We start from the raw sequence: 19187 nt of genomic DNA on the forward strand, positions 1-19187 counted from the left end.
TATGGAATCCTCTATGTCACAGTATAGAGATTCCTTGAGGTGTCAGAGGAAAAGAAAAATAGAAGGAAGAAGAAGAAGAATTCGAACTTATCAAGAAAGATGGAGAAGGATGTGAGAAGAGGGGAAGAAATTTTCGAAAATAAATTAAAAATATTTTAAAAACATTTTGAAAAACACTAATTGATTTTCGAAAACCAAGAGTGGAAAAGAAATCAAGTGAGTTTTGAAAAAGATTTTGAAATTAGAAATCAAAAAGATATGGTTGAAAACTATTTTAAAAAAAATTGTGAGAAAAATATGTGATTGAAAAGATATGATTTGAAAAACAATTAAAAAAAAAGATTTGATTTTAAAAATTAATGACTTGGTTAACAAGAAAAGATATGATTCAAACATTAAACCTTTCTCAACAGAAAAGGCAACACAATTGAAATGTTGAATCAAATCATTAATTGATAGCAAGTATTTTTGAAAATGGAAAGAAATTGATTTTGAAAAAGATTTGATTGAAAAGATTTGATTTGAAAAAGATTTGATTTTGAAAAGATTTTGAAAACTTGAAAAAAAATTTGAATTGAAAACAGAATCTTCCCTCTTGTGCCATCCTGGCGCTAAACGCCCAGAATGGTATCCATTCTGGCGTTTAACGCCCAAATTGCTACCCTTTTGGGCTTTAAACGCCCAACCAGGCACCCTGGCTGGCGTTTAAACGCCAGTTTGCCTTCCTCACTGGGCGTTTTGAACGTCCAGCTTTTTCTGTATAATTCCTCTGCTGTATGTTCTGAATCTTCAATTCTCTGTATTATTGACTTGAAAAGACACAAATTAAAAATATTTTTGGATTTTTAATAATGAGGAATAATCACAATGCAACTAAAATCAAATAAACAATGCATGCAAGACACCAAACTTAGAAGTTTGTATACTACTGACACTAATAAATTGAGAATGCACATGAAAAACAACAAAACACTCAAGACAAGAGAATTTAAAGATCAGAGCAAGGAAATCATCAAGAACATCTTGAAGATCACTTAAGACACATGAATGAATGCAAGAAGAATAGAAACATGCAATTGACAGCAAACTTAACATGAGACACTAGACTCAACAAGAGACATACAATATTTTTGGTTTTTATGATTTTGTAATTTTTTTTTGTTTTTTTCGAAAATTAAGTGGAAAAGAAAATAAAGGTATCAAAATTCTTAATGAGAATTCCAGGAATCATGCAATGTTAGTCTAAAGCTTCAGTCTAAAGGAATTAGACATGGCTAGCTAAGCTTCAGCAGGACATTGCATTCAAGAGCTAAATTGATGAGGATCAATCAGCTTTGGTGATGATAAGAACATCACCTTGAAACACTAGAATTCATTCTTAAGAACTCTGAAGAAAAATACCTAATCTAAGCAACAAGATGAACCGTCAGTTGTCCAAACTCAACAATCCCCGGCAACGGCGCCAAAAACTTGGTGCACGAAATTGTGATCATCAATGGCGCCATAAACATGGTACGCTCAATTGAAATCTCAACTCTTTATCACAACTTCGCACAACTAACCAGCAAGTGCACTGGGTCGTCCAAGTAATAAACCTTACGCGAGTAAGGGTCGATCCCACGGAGATTGTTGGTATGAAGCAAGATATGGTCACCTTGTAAATCTTAGTCAGGCAGATTCAAATGGTTATGGATGATTTATGAATAAAACATAAAACAAGGATAGAGATACTTATGTAATTCATTGGTGAGAATTTCAGATAAGCATATGGAGATGCTTTGTCCCTTCCGTCTCTCTGCTTTCCTACTGTCTTCATCCAATCCTTCTTACTCCTTTCTATGGCAAGTTGTATATTGGGCATCACCGTTGTCAGTGGCTACAGTCCCGTCCTCTCAGTGAAAATGTTCAACGTACCCTGTCACGGCACGGCTAATCATCTGTCGGTTCTCAATCAGGTTGGAATAGAATCCATTGATTCTTTTGCGTCTGTCACTAATGCCCAGCCTTCAGGAGTTTGAAGCTCGTCACAGTCATTCAATCATTGAATCCTACTCAGAATACCACAGACAAGGTTTAGACCTTCCAGATTCTCTTGAATGCCGCCATCAATTCTAGCTTATACCACGAAGATTCCGATTAAGGGATCCAAGAGATATCCACTCAATCTAAGGTAGAACGGAGGTGGTTGTCAGGCACACGTTCATAGGTGAGAATGATGATGAGTGTCACGGATCATCACATTCATCAAGTTGGAGAATAAGTGATATCTTAGAACAAGAATAAGCTGAATTGAATAGAAGAACAATAGTAATTGCATTAATACTCGAGGTACAGCAGAGCTCCACACCTTAATCTATGGTGTGTAGAAACTCCACCGTTGAAAATACATAAGAACAAGGTCTAGGCATGGCCGTGAGGCCAGCCTCCCAATGATCTAAGAACTAGACCTCCAAAGATGATCTAAAGATCTAAAGTGATCCAAAGATTCAAAGATATAAAATACAATAGCAAAAGGTCCTATTTGTAGAGAACTAGTAGCCTAGGGTTTACAAAGATGAGTAAATGACATAAAAATCCACTTCCGGTCCCACTTGGTGTGTGCTTGGGCTGAGCATTGAAGCATTTTCGTGTAGAGACTTCTCTTGGAGTTAAACGCCAGCTTTTGTGCCAGTTTGGGCGTTTAACTCCCATTCTTGTGCCAGTTCCGGCGTTTAACGCTGGGCAGTTTTGAGCTGATTCGGAACGCCGGTTTGGGCCATCAAATCTCGGGCAAAGTATGGACTATTATACATTGCTGGAAAGCCCAGGATGTCTACTTTCCAACACCGTTGAGAGCGCGCCAATTGGGATTCTGTAGCTCCAGAAATTCCACTTCGAGTGCAGGGAGGTCAGAATCCAACAGCATCTGCAGTCCTTTTCAGCCTCTGAATCAGATTTTTGCTCAGGTCCCTCAATTTCAGCCAGAAAATACTTGAAATCACAGAAAAACACACAAACTCATAGTAAAGTCCAGAAAAGTGAATTTTAACTAAAAACTAATAAAAATATACTTAAAACTAACTAAAACATACTAAAAATATACTAAAAACACTGCCAAAAAGCGTATAAATTATCTGCTCATCAGGATTCAACACCAAACTTAGAGTTTGGTTGTGGCCTCCCGACACCAAACTTAGAGTTTGACTGTAGGAGCTCTGTTTGACTCTGTACTGAGAGAAGCTCTGCATGCTTACTCTCCCTTGTTACAGAAGAATAGTCGTGTGCCTTAAACACAAGGTAGTCCCCATTCAATTGAAGGACTAATTCTCCTCTGTTAACGTCTATCACAGCTCCTGCTGTGGCTAGGAAAGGTCTTCCAAGGATGATGCATTCATCCTCCTCCTTCCTAGTGTCTAAGATTATGAAATCAGCAGGGATGTAAAGGTCTTCGACCTTTACCAACACGTCCTCTACCAATCCATAAGCTTGTCTTACTGACTTGTCTGTCATTTGTAATGAGAATAAGGCAGGCTGTACCTCAATGATCCCCAACTTCTCTATTACAGAGAGTGGCATAAGATTTATGCTTGACCCCAGGTCACACAGAGCCTTTTCAAAGGTCATGGTGCCTATGGTACAGGGTATTAAGAATTTGCCAGGATCTTGTCTCTTTTGAGGTAAGGTTTGCTGAACCCATGTATCAAGTTCACTAATGAGCAAGGGAGGTTCACCTTCCCAAGTCTCATTACCAAACAATTTGGCATTCAGCTTCATGATAGCTCCTAGATATTGAGCAACTTGCTCTCCAGTTACATCTTCATCCTCTTTAGAGGAAGAATAGTCTTCAGAGCTCATGAATGGCAGAAGGAGGTTTAATGGAATCTCTATGGTCTCTATATGAGCCTCAGATTCCTTTGGGTCCTCAATAGGGAACTCCTTCTTGGTTGAGAGATGTCCCATAAGGTCTTCCTCATTGGGATTCACGTCCTCCTCTTCCTCCTTGCATTCGGCCATGTTGATTATATCAATGGCCTTGCACTCTCTTTTTGGATTCTCTTCAGTATTGCTTGGGAGAGATAGGAGAAGTTTTAGTGATTTTTTTACTCAGCTGGCCCACTTGTGCCTCCAGATTTCTGATGGAGGACCTTGTTTCATTCGTGAAACTTAAAGTGGCCTTAGACAGATAAGAGACTAAATTTGCTAAGTTAGAGGTATTCTGTTTATAATTCTCTGTCTGTTGCTGAGAAGATAATGGATAAGGCGTGATATTATTGAGCCTATTTCTTCCACCATTATTAAAGCCTTGTTGAGGCTTTTGTTGATCCTTCCATGAGAAATTTGGATGATTTATCCATGATGAATTATAGGTGTTTCCATAAGGTTCACCCATGTAATTTACCTCTGCTATTGCAGGGTTCTTCAAAAGATGCCTCTTTAGTATTGTTGGATGCATTTTGCCATCCATTCAGACTTTGAGAAATCATGTTGACTTGTTGAGTCAACACTTTGTTCTGAGCCAATATGGCATTCAGAGCATCAATTTCAAGAACTCTCTTCCTTTGAGGCGTCCCATTGTTCATGGAATTCCTCTCAGAAGTGTACATGAACTGGTTATTTGCAACCATGTCAATAAGTTCTTGAGCTTCTGCAGGCATTTTCTTTAGGTGAATGGATTCACTTGCAGAATGGTCCAATGACATCTTAGAGAACTCAGATAGACCATAATAGAATATATCTATCATGGTCCATTCTGAAAACATGTTAGAAGGACATCTTTTGGTCATCTGCTTGTATCTTTCCCAAGCTTTATAGAGGGATTCACCATCTTTTTGTTTGAAGGTTTGAACATCCACTCTAAGCTTGCTCAGCTTTTGAGGAGGAAAGAACTTAGCCAAGAAGGCCATGACCAGCTTATCCCAGGAGTCCAGGCTATCTTTAGGTTGAGAGTCCAACCATGTTCTAGCTTTGTCTCTTACAGCAAAAGGGAAAAGCATGTGCCTGTAGGCTTCAGGATCTACTCCATTAGTCTTAACAGTCTCACAGATCTACAAGAACTCAGTTAAGAACTGGTAAGGATCTTCTTATAGAAGTCCATGAAACTTGCAGTTCTGTTGCATTAGAGCAACTAATTGAGGTTTCAGCTCAAAATTGTTTGCTCCTATGGTAGGAATTGAGATGCTTCTTCCATCAAACTTGGACGTAGGTGTGGTATAATCACCAAGCATCCTTCTTGCATTATTGTTGTTAGGTTCGGCTGCCATCTCCTTTTCTTGTTCAAAAATTTTAGCAAGGTTGTCTCTGGATTGTTGTAATTTAGCTTCTCTTAGTTTTCTCTTCAGAGTCCTTTCAGGTTCTGGATCAGTTTCAACAAGAATGCCTTTTTTCTTGTTCCTGCTCATATGAAAGAGAAGAGAACAGAAAAAGAAGAGGAATTCTCTATGTCACAGTAAAGAGGTTCTTTGTTGTTAGTAGAAGAAGAAAGGGAATAAAGAAAGGAGAATCCAAACAGAAGGGTGAGGATAGGGGTAGTGACTTGAGATGAAGATAGGTGAAGAGAAGTATTAGTAAATGAATAAATAAATAGGAAAAGATGAGAGAGGGAGAAATTTTTGAAATTAATTTTGAAAAGCAGTTAATGATTTTCGAAAATTAAGATAAAAAATAAAATTAAAATTAAAATTTAAAACAATTAATTAATTAAAAAGAATTTTTTGAAAAAAAGAGGGAGGTATTTTCGAAAATTAGAGAGAGAAAAGTTGTTAGGTGGTTTTGAAAAAGATAAGAAACAAACAAAAAGTCAAATAGTTAGTTGAAAAAGATTTGAAAATCAAATTTGAAAAGATAAGAAGATAAGAAGATAAGAAGTTAGAAAAGATATTTTAAAATCAAATTTTTGAAAAAAAAAGATATGATATAAAAGATAAGATAAAAAGATATGATTAAAAAGATATGGTTAGAAAATATTTAATTTTTAAAAATAAAATTAATTACTTAACTAACAAGAAACTAAAAGATAAGATTCTAGAATTTAAAGATTGAACCTTTCTTAACAAGAAAGTAACAAACTTCAAATTTTTTGAATCAATCATATTAATTGTTAGCATAATTTTCGAAAATAAAGATAAAACTAAGAAAAAGATTTTTGAAAAATATTTTAAAGAATTTTTGAAAATTAAAAAGAAAAATGAAAAGGATTTAATTTTTGAAAAAGTTTTAAAAAGATAAGATTTTTAAAATTTGAAAATTTGACTTGACTTACGAGAAACAACTAATTTTAAAATTTTTTGACTAAGTCAACCCAAATTTTCGAAATATTGAGAGAAAAAAAGAAAAGATATTGTTTATTTTTGAATTTTTTAATTATGAGAGAGAAAAACATAAAAAATGACTCACAACATGAAAATTATGAATCAAAACACATGATGCATGCAAGAACACTATGAATGTCAAGATGAACACCAAGAACACTTTGAAGATCATGATGAACATCAAGAACATTTTTTTGAAAAAATTTTTATGCAAAGAAAATATGCAAGACACCAAACTTAGAAATCTTTAATGCTTAGACAATATGAATGCAAAAATGCACATGAAAAACAATAAAAGACACAAAACAAGAAAACATCAAGATCAAACAAAAAGACTTACCAAGAACAACTTGAAGATCATGAAGAATACTATGAATGCATGAATTTTCGAAAAATAATGCATAAATTTTAAAAAACATGCAATTAACACCAAACTTAAAAATTGACTCAAGACTCAAACAAGAAACACAAAATATTTTTGATTTTTTATGATTTTATGATTTTTTTGTATTTTCTTAATAGATTTTTCGAAAACATATTGGAAAAATAAAATAAGAAATTCAAAATTTTTAATAAGAATTCCAGGAATCTTTCAATGTTAGTCTAAAGCTCTAATCCAAGGGTTGGGCATGGCTTAATAGCCAGCCAGCTTTAGAAGATATAAATCAGGCATGCAACAGCTGATATTTCATCCAACTCCATATACAAACCCGTTATGTTGACAAGTGGAAGCCTCAATCCAAAAGGATTTGGATATGGCTTTATAGCCAGTCAGGCTTCAACATGTTACTACGAAACTCTAGAATTCATTCTTAAAAATTTTGGAATAATTTTTGAAAACAAAGGAAAAATTTTGAAAAATATTTTTGAAAACTTTTTGAAAAGAAAATAGAAAGAAAATTACCTAATCTGAGCAACAAGATGAACCGTCAGTTGTCAAAACTCGAATAATCCCCGGCAACGGCGCCAAAAACTTGGTGCACGAAATTGTGATCATCAACAATGGCGCCAATAAACTTGGTAGTGCTCTCAAACGTGAATCACACTTAGTCATAACTCCACACAACTAACCAGCAAGTGTACTGCGTCGTCCAAGTAATACCTTACGTGAGTAAGTGTCAATCCCACAGAGATTGTTGGTATGAAGCAAGCTATGGTCATCTTGTAAATCTCAGTTAGGCGGATAATAAATGTTATGGAGTTTTTGAATAATAAATAAAGCAGAAAATAAAGATAGAGTTACTCATGTAATTCAATGGTGGGAATTTCGGATAAGTATATGGAGATTCTTGTCCCTGTTGGATCTCTGCTTTTCTACTGCCTTCCTTCAATCCTTCTTATTCCTTTCCATGGCAAGCTGTATGTAGGGCATCACCGTTGTCAATGGCTATATCCCATCCTCTCAGTGAAAAAGGTCCAAATGCTCTGTCACAGCACGGCTAATCATCTGTCGGTTCTCGATCATGTTGGAATAGAATTCCTTGATTCTTTTGCGTTTGTCATCACGCCCAACAATCGCGAGTTTGAAGATCGTCACATTCAATCCCGGAATCCTACTCGAAATACCACAGATAAGGTTAAACTTTCCGGATTCCCATGAATGCCACCATCGATTCTAGCTTATACCACGAAGATTCTGATTAAGAAATCCAAGAGATATGCGCCCGGCCTAAAGTAGAACGGAAGTGGTTGTCAGTCACGCGTTCATAGGTGAGAATGATGATGAGTGTCACGGATCATCACATTCGTCATGTTGAAGTGCAACAAATATCTTAGAATAAGAACAAGCAGAATTGAATAGAAAATAGTAGTAATTACATTAAAACTTGAGGTACAGCAGAGCTCTACACCCTTAATCTATGGTGTGTAGAAACTCCACCGTTAAAAATATATAAGTGATGAAGGATCAGGCATGGCCAAATGGCCAGCCCCCCAAAACGTGATCAATAGTCTCCTAAGATGAATAATGGAATAAAACCGAGACCAAAGATGAAAATACAATAGTAAAAAGTTCTATTTATACTAAACTAGTTACTAGGGTTTACAGAAATAAGTAATTGATGCAGAAATCCACTTCCGGGGCCCACTTGGTGTGTGCTTGGGCTGAGCTTGATCTTTACACAAGTTGAGGCTTATCTTGGAGTTGAACGCCAAGTTGTAACGTGTTTTTGGTGTTCAACTCTGGGTCGTGACGTGTTTCTGGCGTTTGACTCCAGAATGCAGCATAGAACTGGCGTTAAACGCCAGTTTACATCATCTAATCACGAATAAAGTATGGACTATTATATATTGCTGGAAAGCTCTAGATGTCTACTGTCCAACACCGTTGAGAGCGCGCCATTTGGAGTTCCGTAGCTCCAGAAAATCCATTTCGAGTGCAGGGAGGTCAGATTCCAACAGCATTAGCAGTCCTTTGTCAGCCTCCTTATCAGAGTTTTGCTCAGGTCCCTCAATTTCAGCCAGAAGTTACCTAAAATCACAGAAAAACACACAAACTGATAGTAAAGTCCAAAAATATGAATTTAGCATAAAAACTAATGAAAACATCCCTAAAAGTAGCTAGATTATACTAAAAACTATCTAAAAACAATGCCAAAAAGCGTATAAATTTTCCGCTCATCAATTATTGAGCTCTTTTTTTGGATGTTTTATGTGAACGTTGCTATGTGTTGAAGTTTAAACTTTAGAATTCCTGTACAACATGAATGCCGTAAACATGGATAACTTAAATCACATAAAATTCGAGTACAACATTTCCTTATTGAAAATATAACAAAGTGAACAATAAAGTAAACCACACAATCACATGAACTACAGAAACAACAACCTCAACAAACACAAACAACGTAGCGACTATAAACTACACGTCGTGCGTGGAAATGTTCGATTAGTAGACTTCTTGCGCATGGCAGAATTAGGACAAAGCTGTGTCCCGTACCATTCCGGCCAAAGCTTCTCATCTGGTATCGGGAGAAACTCCGCCTCATATACTTTGAACACAGCTTGCTGCATGTATACCAAATGGACAAATGGACTCCATTTGACACTCACGGCGGCACAGGATGCTAGTGCATGACGACATGAAAAATTTAGTGACTGGAGAAGGCCACAGTCACACGTGCCTGCCTCAAGCAAACACAGAACAAACCTTGGGACTAACCCTCGAAAGGCTCTAATTCCTCAACCAGGAACACTGAAGCCTGTCTGTTGCAATGAGCGATGCGCATCTGGGAGATTTTCTCTCTTTTCTTCTTGATACCATTTATTAACCGTTGGGAAAATTGATTATCTGCCACTAGTTAGGCATGTGCCTCCCATCCCATCCTGACGAACAACTGATGTAGCCTCTCGTAGGTGCATCGCACGATGGCTGAAATTGGTAAATAGCGTGTACCCTTAAGCATAGCATCATGCACTCGGAAAGGTTCGTCATCATCTATTCGAACCGGCGACCGGTTATAGTGTTGTAACCAGATCTCTTTGTTGAACCTACTAGCCAACTCCGCCATATCCTGCGGCAAACCCGTCAATGCATTCATGTACCACTCGTACCTAAACTTGCTTGGACTGTAAGCAGCATTTATGAGATACCGCTTTCCCTTGGTAGACTTAAAACAAGACATAAAGTTTGCCCCCATGTGCTAGACACAATAAGCATGAAACACTCTAGGAGGCTGCCACTCACTATCTTCAGCTCTCAGTGCAGCTTTGATCGCCTAGGATCTGTCAGAAATAATCAAAAGGCTTAGGGTCACGTGTCGCCTCATATTGGTAAGGAAGAAAGACTAGGACTCCGTGGTCTCAGAATCAATAATTGCAAAAGCTACAAGAAGGATATTGCTATTACCATCTTGTGCCACAACAATATACAACTCACTACCATATTTGTCATACGGATACGTGCCATCGACGGAGATGAACGATTTGCAATGCTTGAAAGCCTCCACACAGGATGGAAAGGCCCAAAATATCTTATCAAACATACTGCACTCACGCACTATAAAGTGCCCATCATAGTACGGTATAGCCCTGATTTCACATATCGTTCCAGGACAGCAACTCTGCAGTGCTTGCAGTAACCTCGACACTTTATTGTATGACTCCTCCCGATCACCGTATATCTAGACAATTACCTTTTGCTTTGCCATCTAGACCTTTCTTTACGAGGGTTTGTCGTGATAACTGCACTTTTTCGGACAGAGATACTCACGAATGGCGAGGATTGTATCAATGAGAGGATGACATGTCATATTAGACTACTGTCCAATTGTCGGTGGTCTTGAGATATGGTGGGTGCTAAACTTGTGTGCGCTCCTCCAACCCTACGCACCTCCCTAAAGAAATAAAACAATCGTGGTTGACATGTACAACAAGCATAACAATGATAAACGAGAATATATAACACAGTTAAACTTGAACTTATCAATATCTGAGATTCTGTCGGAGAGCAACACAGAGATGCCAAGGGCAGCCTGCTTCAGATTGTCGGCAATGCACATGGTACTTTATTCAATCCGACTCCACGATTCGGTACTCAACACTTCTGTGAATGTTGTAATTCTTCACATCCTGCATTACTATATCTTTGCTTTTGAATCTGTGGCCAATCCGAAACTCCACACCACCGTCTAAGTTGTAAAAGCTTTCACCCGTGCTGAAAAATAGATTTTTCTCTTGCATCGCGTCGAGATCCAATGTGTGATAATGACTGGGTATAGATGACAAGGCCAAAATTGAGTGCGGAGCAGATAGAAGATACCAACGTAATGCCTCGATCAAGGTCTCTAGTGCAAACTCCTCCTTATCATCATCTTCAAAAGAACTGCTCTCGTTGCTATCCGCAACATACTCCTTGTCGGAGTCCTCACAGTCAACGTCCATGTCTTCCATTGGACTAGTAGCGCGTATCGGTTTGGGTGCGGGAGGTAGGTCATTTTGCACAAAGTTCGACTGGCTAGATCCACCGCCACCGACATCACCAACCTCCGCAGAAAGCTCCATCACTTGTTTCGCCATGATTCTCCCACGGATGTCAAACATCAAGCGCACATGCTCGTTGTTATGGAGCCAAAACAGGAAAAATCGAAAAACTCCGTTACCCATCGGTGCTAACAACCTATACCCACTCTTCCGATTTCTTTTCTCCCGCTAGCACCAATGCTACTCAATATCAGACTCTTCAGCTCGAACAATGAACTTACTCGGCAGGTACACAACAAAATGGGTTTCTCACTCAAAAATCACCCAGTATCATTATTTCTCATATGACAATTGGGATATACGCTTACAACCAAATATTCACTATTACTAGACATTTTGGTTTATTTTTCGAAAGAAAAAGAGTAGAAAAAAAGAAGTGAAATTTTGTGGAGGATACAAAGGGTTGCACATCCTTTTACCATGATTAAAAATTTATCGTTACGTATTTCGTTTACATTATAAATGTCATAAATATTTACATGTCTTATTTACCGCATAAACAAAATAAAAATAAAATATATTTTAATAAAAATATTATAAATCACGTATTTTCAAAAGTAAAATATTTATTTCATTTATTTAAAAAAAAAGTCGTATTTTAGTCCCCATAAATATCCTTTTAAACTTTCTTTCCTTTTTTTATAACATTAACAGGGAATAAGGAAAGAACTCTTTCACTGCAAATAACTCTCTCTCCCTCTCCCTCTCTCTCTCTCTCTCTCTCTCTCTCTCGCTCGGTCGCTTCGTAACGCATTATCATCGTTTCTTCATGGAGGAAGAAGAATGCGAGGTTTCTTCGGTACTCAACCACCTCATCTTAGCCGCCACCGAAATCTCAGAGATCGACGGCTTCAAGCACGTCATCAAGAGACAGTGCTTCGACCTCAGCCGTAGGATTAGGTTTCTCGCTCCTCTCTTTCAGGAACTTCTCGACGTTACAGACGCCGTCCCAAACGACGCCGTTTCGGCGCTCCTCTCTCTTAAGAAAGCTCTTGCCTCAGCCAAGGAACTCCTCCACTTTTGTTGCCGAGCAAGCCAGGTTTTCATGGTTCGTGCATTGTTTCGTTTTCTGATTCCAGAATCGATGCCGTTTCTTCATTCGTTTCTTGACTTATTTGGATGATTTTTTTTATTTTCTTAATAAAAAACGAATCAATTGTTTTGTTTTTGTTTTTTATTTCGTTTTTGGCAAAATATAGATCAAATTTTATTGATGAGTGAAATAATATCACAAATAGGTCTAATAAGACAACAAGCATGAATATGTGAACAAGAAAGGGAAAAACGAATCAATTGTTAATTTGATAACTAATGTTGCATTTTATTTTTCTGCATTGTAGATTTTGTCCTTATTTAGGAACATTATGATTTGATAATCATTGTTGCGTTTTATTTTTCCCTTAAGTATGTGAGAGTTTCATATTGAAGGGAAAGTAAGTTAACGGAGTAAACCACTAATTTGACCCTCAAAAGATTGTGGTGTTGAAAATTTACTCCTTGAAAGAAAGAAATGAACTCATGATCTTCTAAATATGAACGATGTTTGATAAAATGTACCAATTACTCATTTTACTGCTTAGATTTTGGGTATTTTAATAACCATTTTATTTTTAAGGGGCCAGATATGCGTTTATTGTTTTAGGGGAAGTGGAATTCAACACACTTGATCAAAGATTTTGTTATAAGTCATAAGCTTTATCCAGATAATGATGAAATGCTTTCTAAGTGCTTGCTAGATCATTTGGGACTTTCTAACTCTAATGAGCACATAAAAGAAACATGTTGTCTTGTTTGATTATGCAATTAACTTTTGAAGCTGTTCTAGGTCTACGTGTTAGGCTGTTAGCATTTAACAGTTTCTGTAGTAATAACAACAATAAATTTTACAAAATTAACCTAATAACCTTCACTAATTGTTATTAAAAAACATTGGTGTCTATTGCTTCTTGAAGTGTTTATCTTAGTGCTGTTAAGCTTCTTTTAGACAGCTAGAACTTACTTGAAAGTTGACATGAATGAGCACCTATTTAAGTTGTTTATCTAAATAGATTGTTTATATTTAATTGATGGCAGTGATGCTGGTTTAACGCAACCAAATTGACTTAGAAAAGATGCATTTTTGTAGTATATTTTAGTGGGCTATGTTCGGATATACATGTTGGTGATGATTGTTAATATTGGTTTAGTTGAACTTAGACTATAAACTAGTTATCTACTTGCATAATTTCCAAATAAAAATTGTCATATAAACAATGACTTTGCTCCATGAGTTTTGTTTAAAATTTTTTGCTTAAAATGCATCATATCCAATCTTCATTCTCCCCTCTCCTTCTAGAGTTATACAGGTTACCACCTTTTACTTGTTTAGCGTATAATAGTAATAGGCTCAACATTGTTTCTCTTATCTGAACTTAACTGTTTTTGTTTGTGGGATAAATTTGGTAAAATAATTGCTGATGACTTGTACAATTTTACTATATCTACAGAACTCCACTTGCTTATCTGAAACATTCTTCTCAAATGCATTTTTCCTTTTTGCAATTGTAGATACTGGAGAGGGAGCAAATTAAATGCAAATTTAATGATCTCGCTTTTAATTTTGAAGAAGCTATAGGCAAGATATCCTGTGACAAACTTGATATATCTGAAGAAGTCAAGGAGCAGGTAAATATATGCTGAACATAACTGCACATTAGAATGGGAGTTTCATATAATGCTTGCAGACCATTATTTATTCTGTTTCTGTTATTTATAACTGATCATAGACATCCCTTGTAATGTGCTTTAATGTTTTGAAGGATATTGAATACATTCTAAATATTGCGAAATAAGTTACCCTTTTGTTCTTATTATCCTATGAAGTGTTACTGTTTCAATGAATGTAGGAAAGTATGGTCTACTTTGGTGCCTATGTTAAAAAGTGTTACTGTTTCAATGAATGTAAGAAAGTATGGTCTAATTTGGTGCCTTTGTTTTTATTTTTAAAAGGTTCCTTGATTTTTCATTTGTTCATCAGGTTGCACTTGTGACTGCACAGTTTGGAAGAGCCAGGGAACTTTTTGATCCACCTGATCTTCAGCTTTATGATAATCTGTTGTCCATTTGCAACCAGAGCTATGATGTGATTCCCGAACAAGATAAACTGCATATAATCTGCAAAAAGCTGCACTTTACAAATGTGGGTGACATCAAACAAGAGTTGATTGCACTCGATAAGATGGTTGTAGACATGGGTGGTCATTTTGAGAAAAGCACACAGGATATGTCTACAGTCTTGAAAAAAATTGAAGATTTCATACTGACAGAATCTGCAGATGTTATTATGCTATCAAGTGATGATTCCTCTACTCAAGCTGATGAGTCATACACAAAATTATGTTCTCAATCACTGGTTATACCAGATGAGTTTCGCTGCCCAATATCTCTGGAGCTAATGAAAGATCCTGTAATCATTTCTACGGGGCAGGTGTGCACATGAAAATGCCGTATTTTTCTGTCATATAATTCTTTGTTTTTAGAAGAGAATTATTTTAGGTACGCTAAAAGCTTATTGTCTTGTATGTCATACTAATACCTTTTAGTTTCATAGCACAAAAATACAGAAATCAATCGTGCTTGTTAACTCCTTTATTGAGACCATCAGAATTGTTTCTTTGTTTGTAATTTATTGTAAGAGAATTCCTTAACCGTTAGTTTAAGAGCACTTATCTGTTCTGTTTCCTTCTATTTTAAGCAATAACCCGAGTCCCTTGCATGTTCAATGTAAGTATTCTGAACATAAATTAAATGAGAATGATACTCTGTAGCTTATGGAAGAAAATAGAAAATAAATTGATGTGAAGATCAGCTTCCTTGATCATTGACAAGGATTAATATCCTCTGGAAGCTGTGAATGAAATAACTGAAATGTGAAACTAGAAAATTATTTGACTATATTTGAGTGTCTTCTCTTTTTATTATTCATGTATATATTGAAATAGTTGTTGAAAAAGTGCTTACAAATTATTCTTGAATAATTTAGTTGGTTAGCTTTATTTATTGCTATGAGTTAATAAATAATCATCTGTTTCTTCCTTTCTAAAAAACTGCAACCATCAATGCTCTTCTCATTTTCAGAAATCTATCAAGCACATTATGAGATAACCTGTTAAAAATCATTAAGTAATTATTTGACTATATTTGAGTGTCTTCTCTTTTTATTATTCATGTATATATTGAAATAGTTGTTGAAAAAGTGCTTACAAATTATTCTTGAATAATTTAGTTGGTTAGCTTTATTTATTGCTATGAGTTAATAAATAATCATCTATTTTTTCCTTTCTAAAAAACTGCAACCATCAATGCTCTTCTCATTTTCAGAAATCTATCAAGCACATTATGAGATAACCTGTTAAAAATCATTAAGTTGTTATAACAGCTTGATATCTGGGTAGATATGAAATTGGAAACTTTTTGTTACTGTGAGTTCTTTTGTCTTTTAATAGCAATGTATAATCCAAAGGTAGGATTTCAATACTTGAGTATGGTGGTAATAAACTAGTCAATATTCATCCATTTTTAGACTCTTTATAATCCTTCTCTTTTTATCCTCTCTCTTTCTGCAGACATACGAGCGAGCGTGCATAAAGAAATGGCTTGAAGCAGGCCATGGAACATGTCCTAAGACTCAGCAGATTCTTTCAAGCTCTGTCCTTATACCCAACCATGTTTTATATATCCTGATATCGAATTGGTGTGAAGCAAATGGAGTGGAGCCACCTAAAAGAACAGAGAAGTTACGACTCTGCAAGGCAACATCAGATGGCTCTTCTGAATTTATAGATATTGATACTCTATTGAGCAGACTTACTTCCAGTGACATTGAGGATCAGCGATGCACAGCAGGTGAGTGTTACAATGTACTTCTGCACTTCCTCTCTCTCCCTCTACCTAGTGAACCCGCCACACATACACACAGGTTGAGAGCGAAACTACTGGCTCAATTTTGAGCCTGAAAGTATGCTAGTGTTCTTGTTTCTAATATTTTTAATACAGTTTACCTTCATATGATCTTCACGTTTGTTTTCTCAATAGCTGCAACTATTTGTGGATGCGACCATATTCTTTCATTTAATGTAGTACAGTTGAATGTTTGGGAGATTAGAATTAGGCAACGGTGGAAATAGGAATATTGTAGGGTTATTGTGGGTATTTAAAGGCAGGATGCAGCAACAGAATGTGTTTCCAGGGGTAAGCTTTTCAACTTTTGGGTTATGTGAAGAACTTGGAAATGGGTATTTTGCAATTGGATAGCTGATAACTCCTGGTGTGAACTACAGTAATGAGGTTCTAGGCATTAAAAGCTTACAAGTTTCTCTAGCAAGGATAACCCAAGATGTTGTTGATGTTTTTCAGTTCTGTGAATAAGGGGGTGTTCCTTTTTACATCTTTATCTCTGAGTTGAGAACTATGCTTTTGTGGGATCTCCTAAAAAACCTTATACTTGCTTCCTAATGGTGTCTTGTAAATAACTATTTACCATGTAACCATGCTGCAGAGGAGCTCCGTCTTCTAGCCAAGCGAAGCAGCCAAAACCGAATATTGATTGCTGAGGCTGGTGCTATACCCCTTCTTGTTGATCTCCTCTATGTACCTGACAAGCGCACTCAAGAGCATGCAGTTACTGTTCTTCTGAACCTATCTATTTGTGGGAATAACAAAGAGCGCATCATGGCTTCTGAAGCTGTTCCAGGAATTGTTCACGTGCTGAAAAATGGTGTTATGGAAGCACGGGAAAATGCTGCAGCCACCCTTTTCAGTCTCTCTGCACTGAATGAGAATAAAGTGTTAATTGGAGCATCTGGAGCAATTAAAGCACTAGTCACTCTTTTCTGTGAGGGAAGTCAAAGAGGGAAGATGGATGCTGCAACAGCCTTATTCAATCTGTGCTTATATCAAGGGAATAAAGGACGTTCAATTAGGGCTGGTATCATGCCTAAGTTGACGGAAATGGTAACTGAACCTGGTGAGGAGATGAGGGATGTAGCATTGGCACTTATGGCTTTACTAGTTAGCCACCCGGAGGGAAAAGCAGTAGTTGGATCCATGAATGCTATGCCAACTTTGGTGGATATAGTCACTAATGGATCTCCTAAGAACAAAGAGAATGCAACTTCTGTGCTCGTTTACCTCTGTATCGGAGATCCAATGAATGTATCAAGTGCCTGTTCACTTGGGGTGATCAATCCTCTCTTGGACCTTGCAGAAAATGGTTCGGAGAGGGGCAAGCGCAAAGCCGCACAGCTTCTTGAGCTGATCGGCATTCTGAGATCGTTGTAGATATGCTATAGGAAAACCGTCGGCTAGATTAAGTTTAGGCATAGCTGATGCCATTTTTAATATGCAGCAGCTGGCATAGATTTTAGGTAGTGATTAACCATAGGATCATCATTGTTTCCTTTTCATTTTTTGAGTGAAAGGAAATCTCTATTTTACTTGGCCAATTATTTTGTGGCATTCAGTTATTCATGCTGGAAAGTCACACATGATGTAATTTGACTCGGTTGAAGTGCAGGCATACTTCAGCTCAAACACCCAGCCGGCCATTCATGTTTTTGCGATGAAATTTCTTAACAAATTTTTTCCCATTAATTTTAATTTAATTCTATTTATTTAACAGTTGCTTTGTCTAGTGTTCCACTGTTGAACATTCTATGATTTGTGCTTTTTCGGTGGTGCGTGTGTTACTCACAAATTCTGTATCCAATGAAGTCACTATTATAGTTTGTCTCCCCTCTCTTTTTTTCCCTCCTCTCTTTTTTTTTTTTTTTTTTTTTTTTTTTTTTTTTTGAAGAGGGTTGCCAGCTACTGAGTGCTTTCTCAGTTGGATCTTTAAGTTTTATATTTTATATTTTCTTTGAATAGTATACTGTACATCTGTTAGTATTTTGTCAAATCTTGTTAGTTGATGTTTTCGACTTTGATACTTGTTAAAGTTATCTATGCTAATTTTAGTTTAATGACATAATGGTTTTGACATTAATTATACTCATTCAATTAATAACTTGAATGTTAATTATTAGTGATGCTATAATGGTTTTTAATTGTAGATTAGATTTTGTTATTGATATTATCGGCAGATTTTGTTATGAATGAACTGGTATCAATTTTTTATGGAAAAGTATAGGTGAACAATGAAAATATTAAACAATGTAAATTGGATGTTCATTTTACTAGTGTACGGATGGTTATTTTAATATTAAAATTTAGAGGGTTAATTTAAAAGTATAGTGTGTTTTTATTTGATTGGTGGTTGTTCATATTGTTCACCAAATTCATTGTCCCCCTAGCATTCCCCATTTTTTATTAATAGTCCTGTTACACATACAAGACTTTTTGGCAAATAAGTCCAAACAAATTAATCCTAATCCAGCAAAATTCACTTCATCACGTGTGCGTGAAATCACGCCGTTCCTCTCCTCCTCCTCCTCCTCTTTCTTTGTGCTCGAGTTTTGAATTATGCAGAACTTATCAATACAAATATACCGAAAATTCTCCGAACCCCCGACACTGGTTAAGCAGACTAGTGAGCTAACCATTAGGCCAACCCAACTTGATTATACACCGAAAATTCTTAACAATACATACAAATATCTTAATTTTACACCGAAATTTGTTATAAATACACAAATATTTCTTTAATGTTGCATTTTTCTTCTTTTTTTCTTATTTCTTTTTTTCTTTTAGTTGAACGGATGCAGTTTTATCCTCTTCCAATAAATTTTACAGCATTATGTGTTTCTTTTTCTTCTTTGTTTGATTTTTTTGTTTTTATTTTTGTTATGAGAGTAAAACAAGAATAAACTTGAGAAGGTAAAACAAGAAGGAAAAGATGAATAAGAAAAAAAAAGATGATTATGAAAAAAAAAGCAAGATGAAAAG

At 36.2% G+C, this 19187-nt stretch overlaps 1 protein-coding gene and 1 non-coding gene across 2 annotated transcripts; both read left to right on the top strand.

The window, feature by feature from the left end:
- Nucleotides 1-4737: 4737 nt before the first annotated feature.
- LOC130978086 (small nucleolar RNA R71) lies at nucleotides 4738-4841 on the top strand. The gene has a single exon (XR_009085750.1). It is a non-coding gene; the product is annotated as a small nucleolar RNA R71 (small nucleolar RNA).
- A 7091-nt stretch (nucleotides 4842-11932) lies between these two features.
- Nucleotides 11933-17912, top strand: LOC130972929 (U-box domain-containing protein 13-like). The gene is made up of 5 exons (XM_057897274.1): nucleotides 11933-12315; nucleotides 13815-13931; nucleotides 14284-14733; nucleotides 15872-16151; nucleotides 16804-17912. Exons 1-5 carry the CDS (start codon nucleotides 12037-12039, stop codon nucleotides 17583-17585), a joined length of 1908 nt encoding a protein of 635 aa, XP_057753257.1. The 5' UTR covers nucleotides 11933-12036; the 3' UTR covers nucleotides 17586-17912.
- Nucleotides 17913-19187: the final 1275 nt, after the last annotated feature.

The sequence above is a fragment of the Arachis stenosperma genome, chromosome 4, assembly GCF_014773155.1.
Source record: "Arachis stenosperma cultivar V10309 chromosome 4, arast.V10309.gnm1.PFL2, whole genome shotgun sequence".
NCBI lineage: Eukaryota > Viridiplantae > Streptophyta > Magnoliopsida > Fabales > Fabaceae > Arachis > Arachis stenosperma.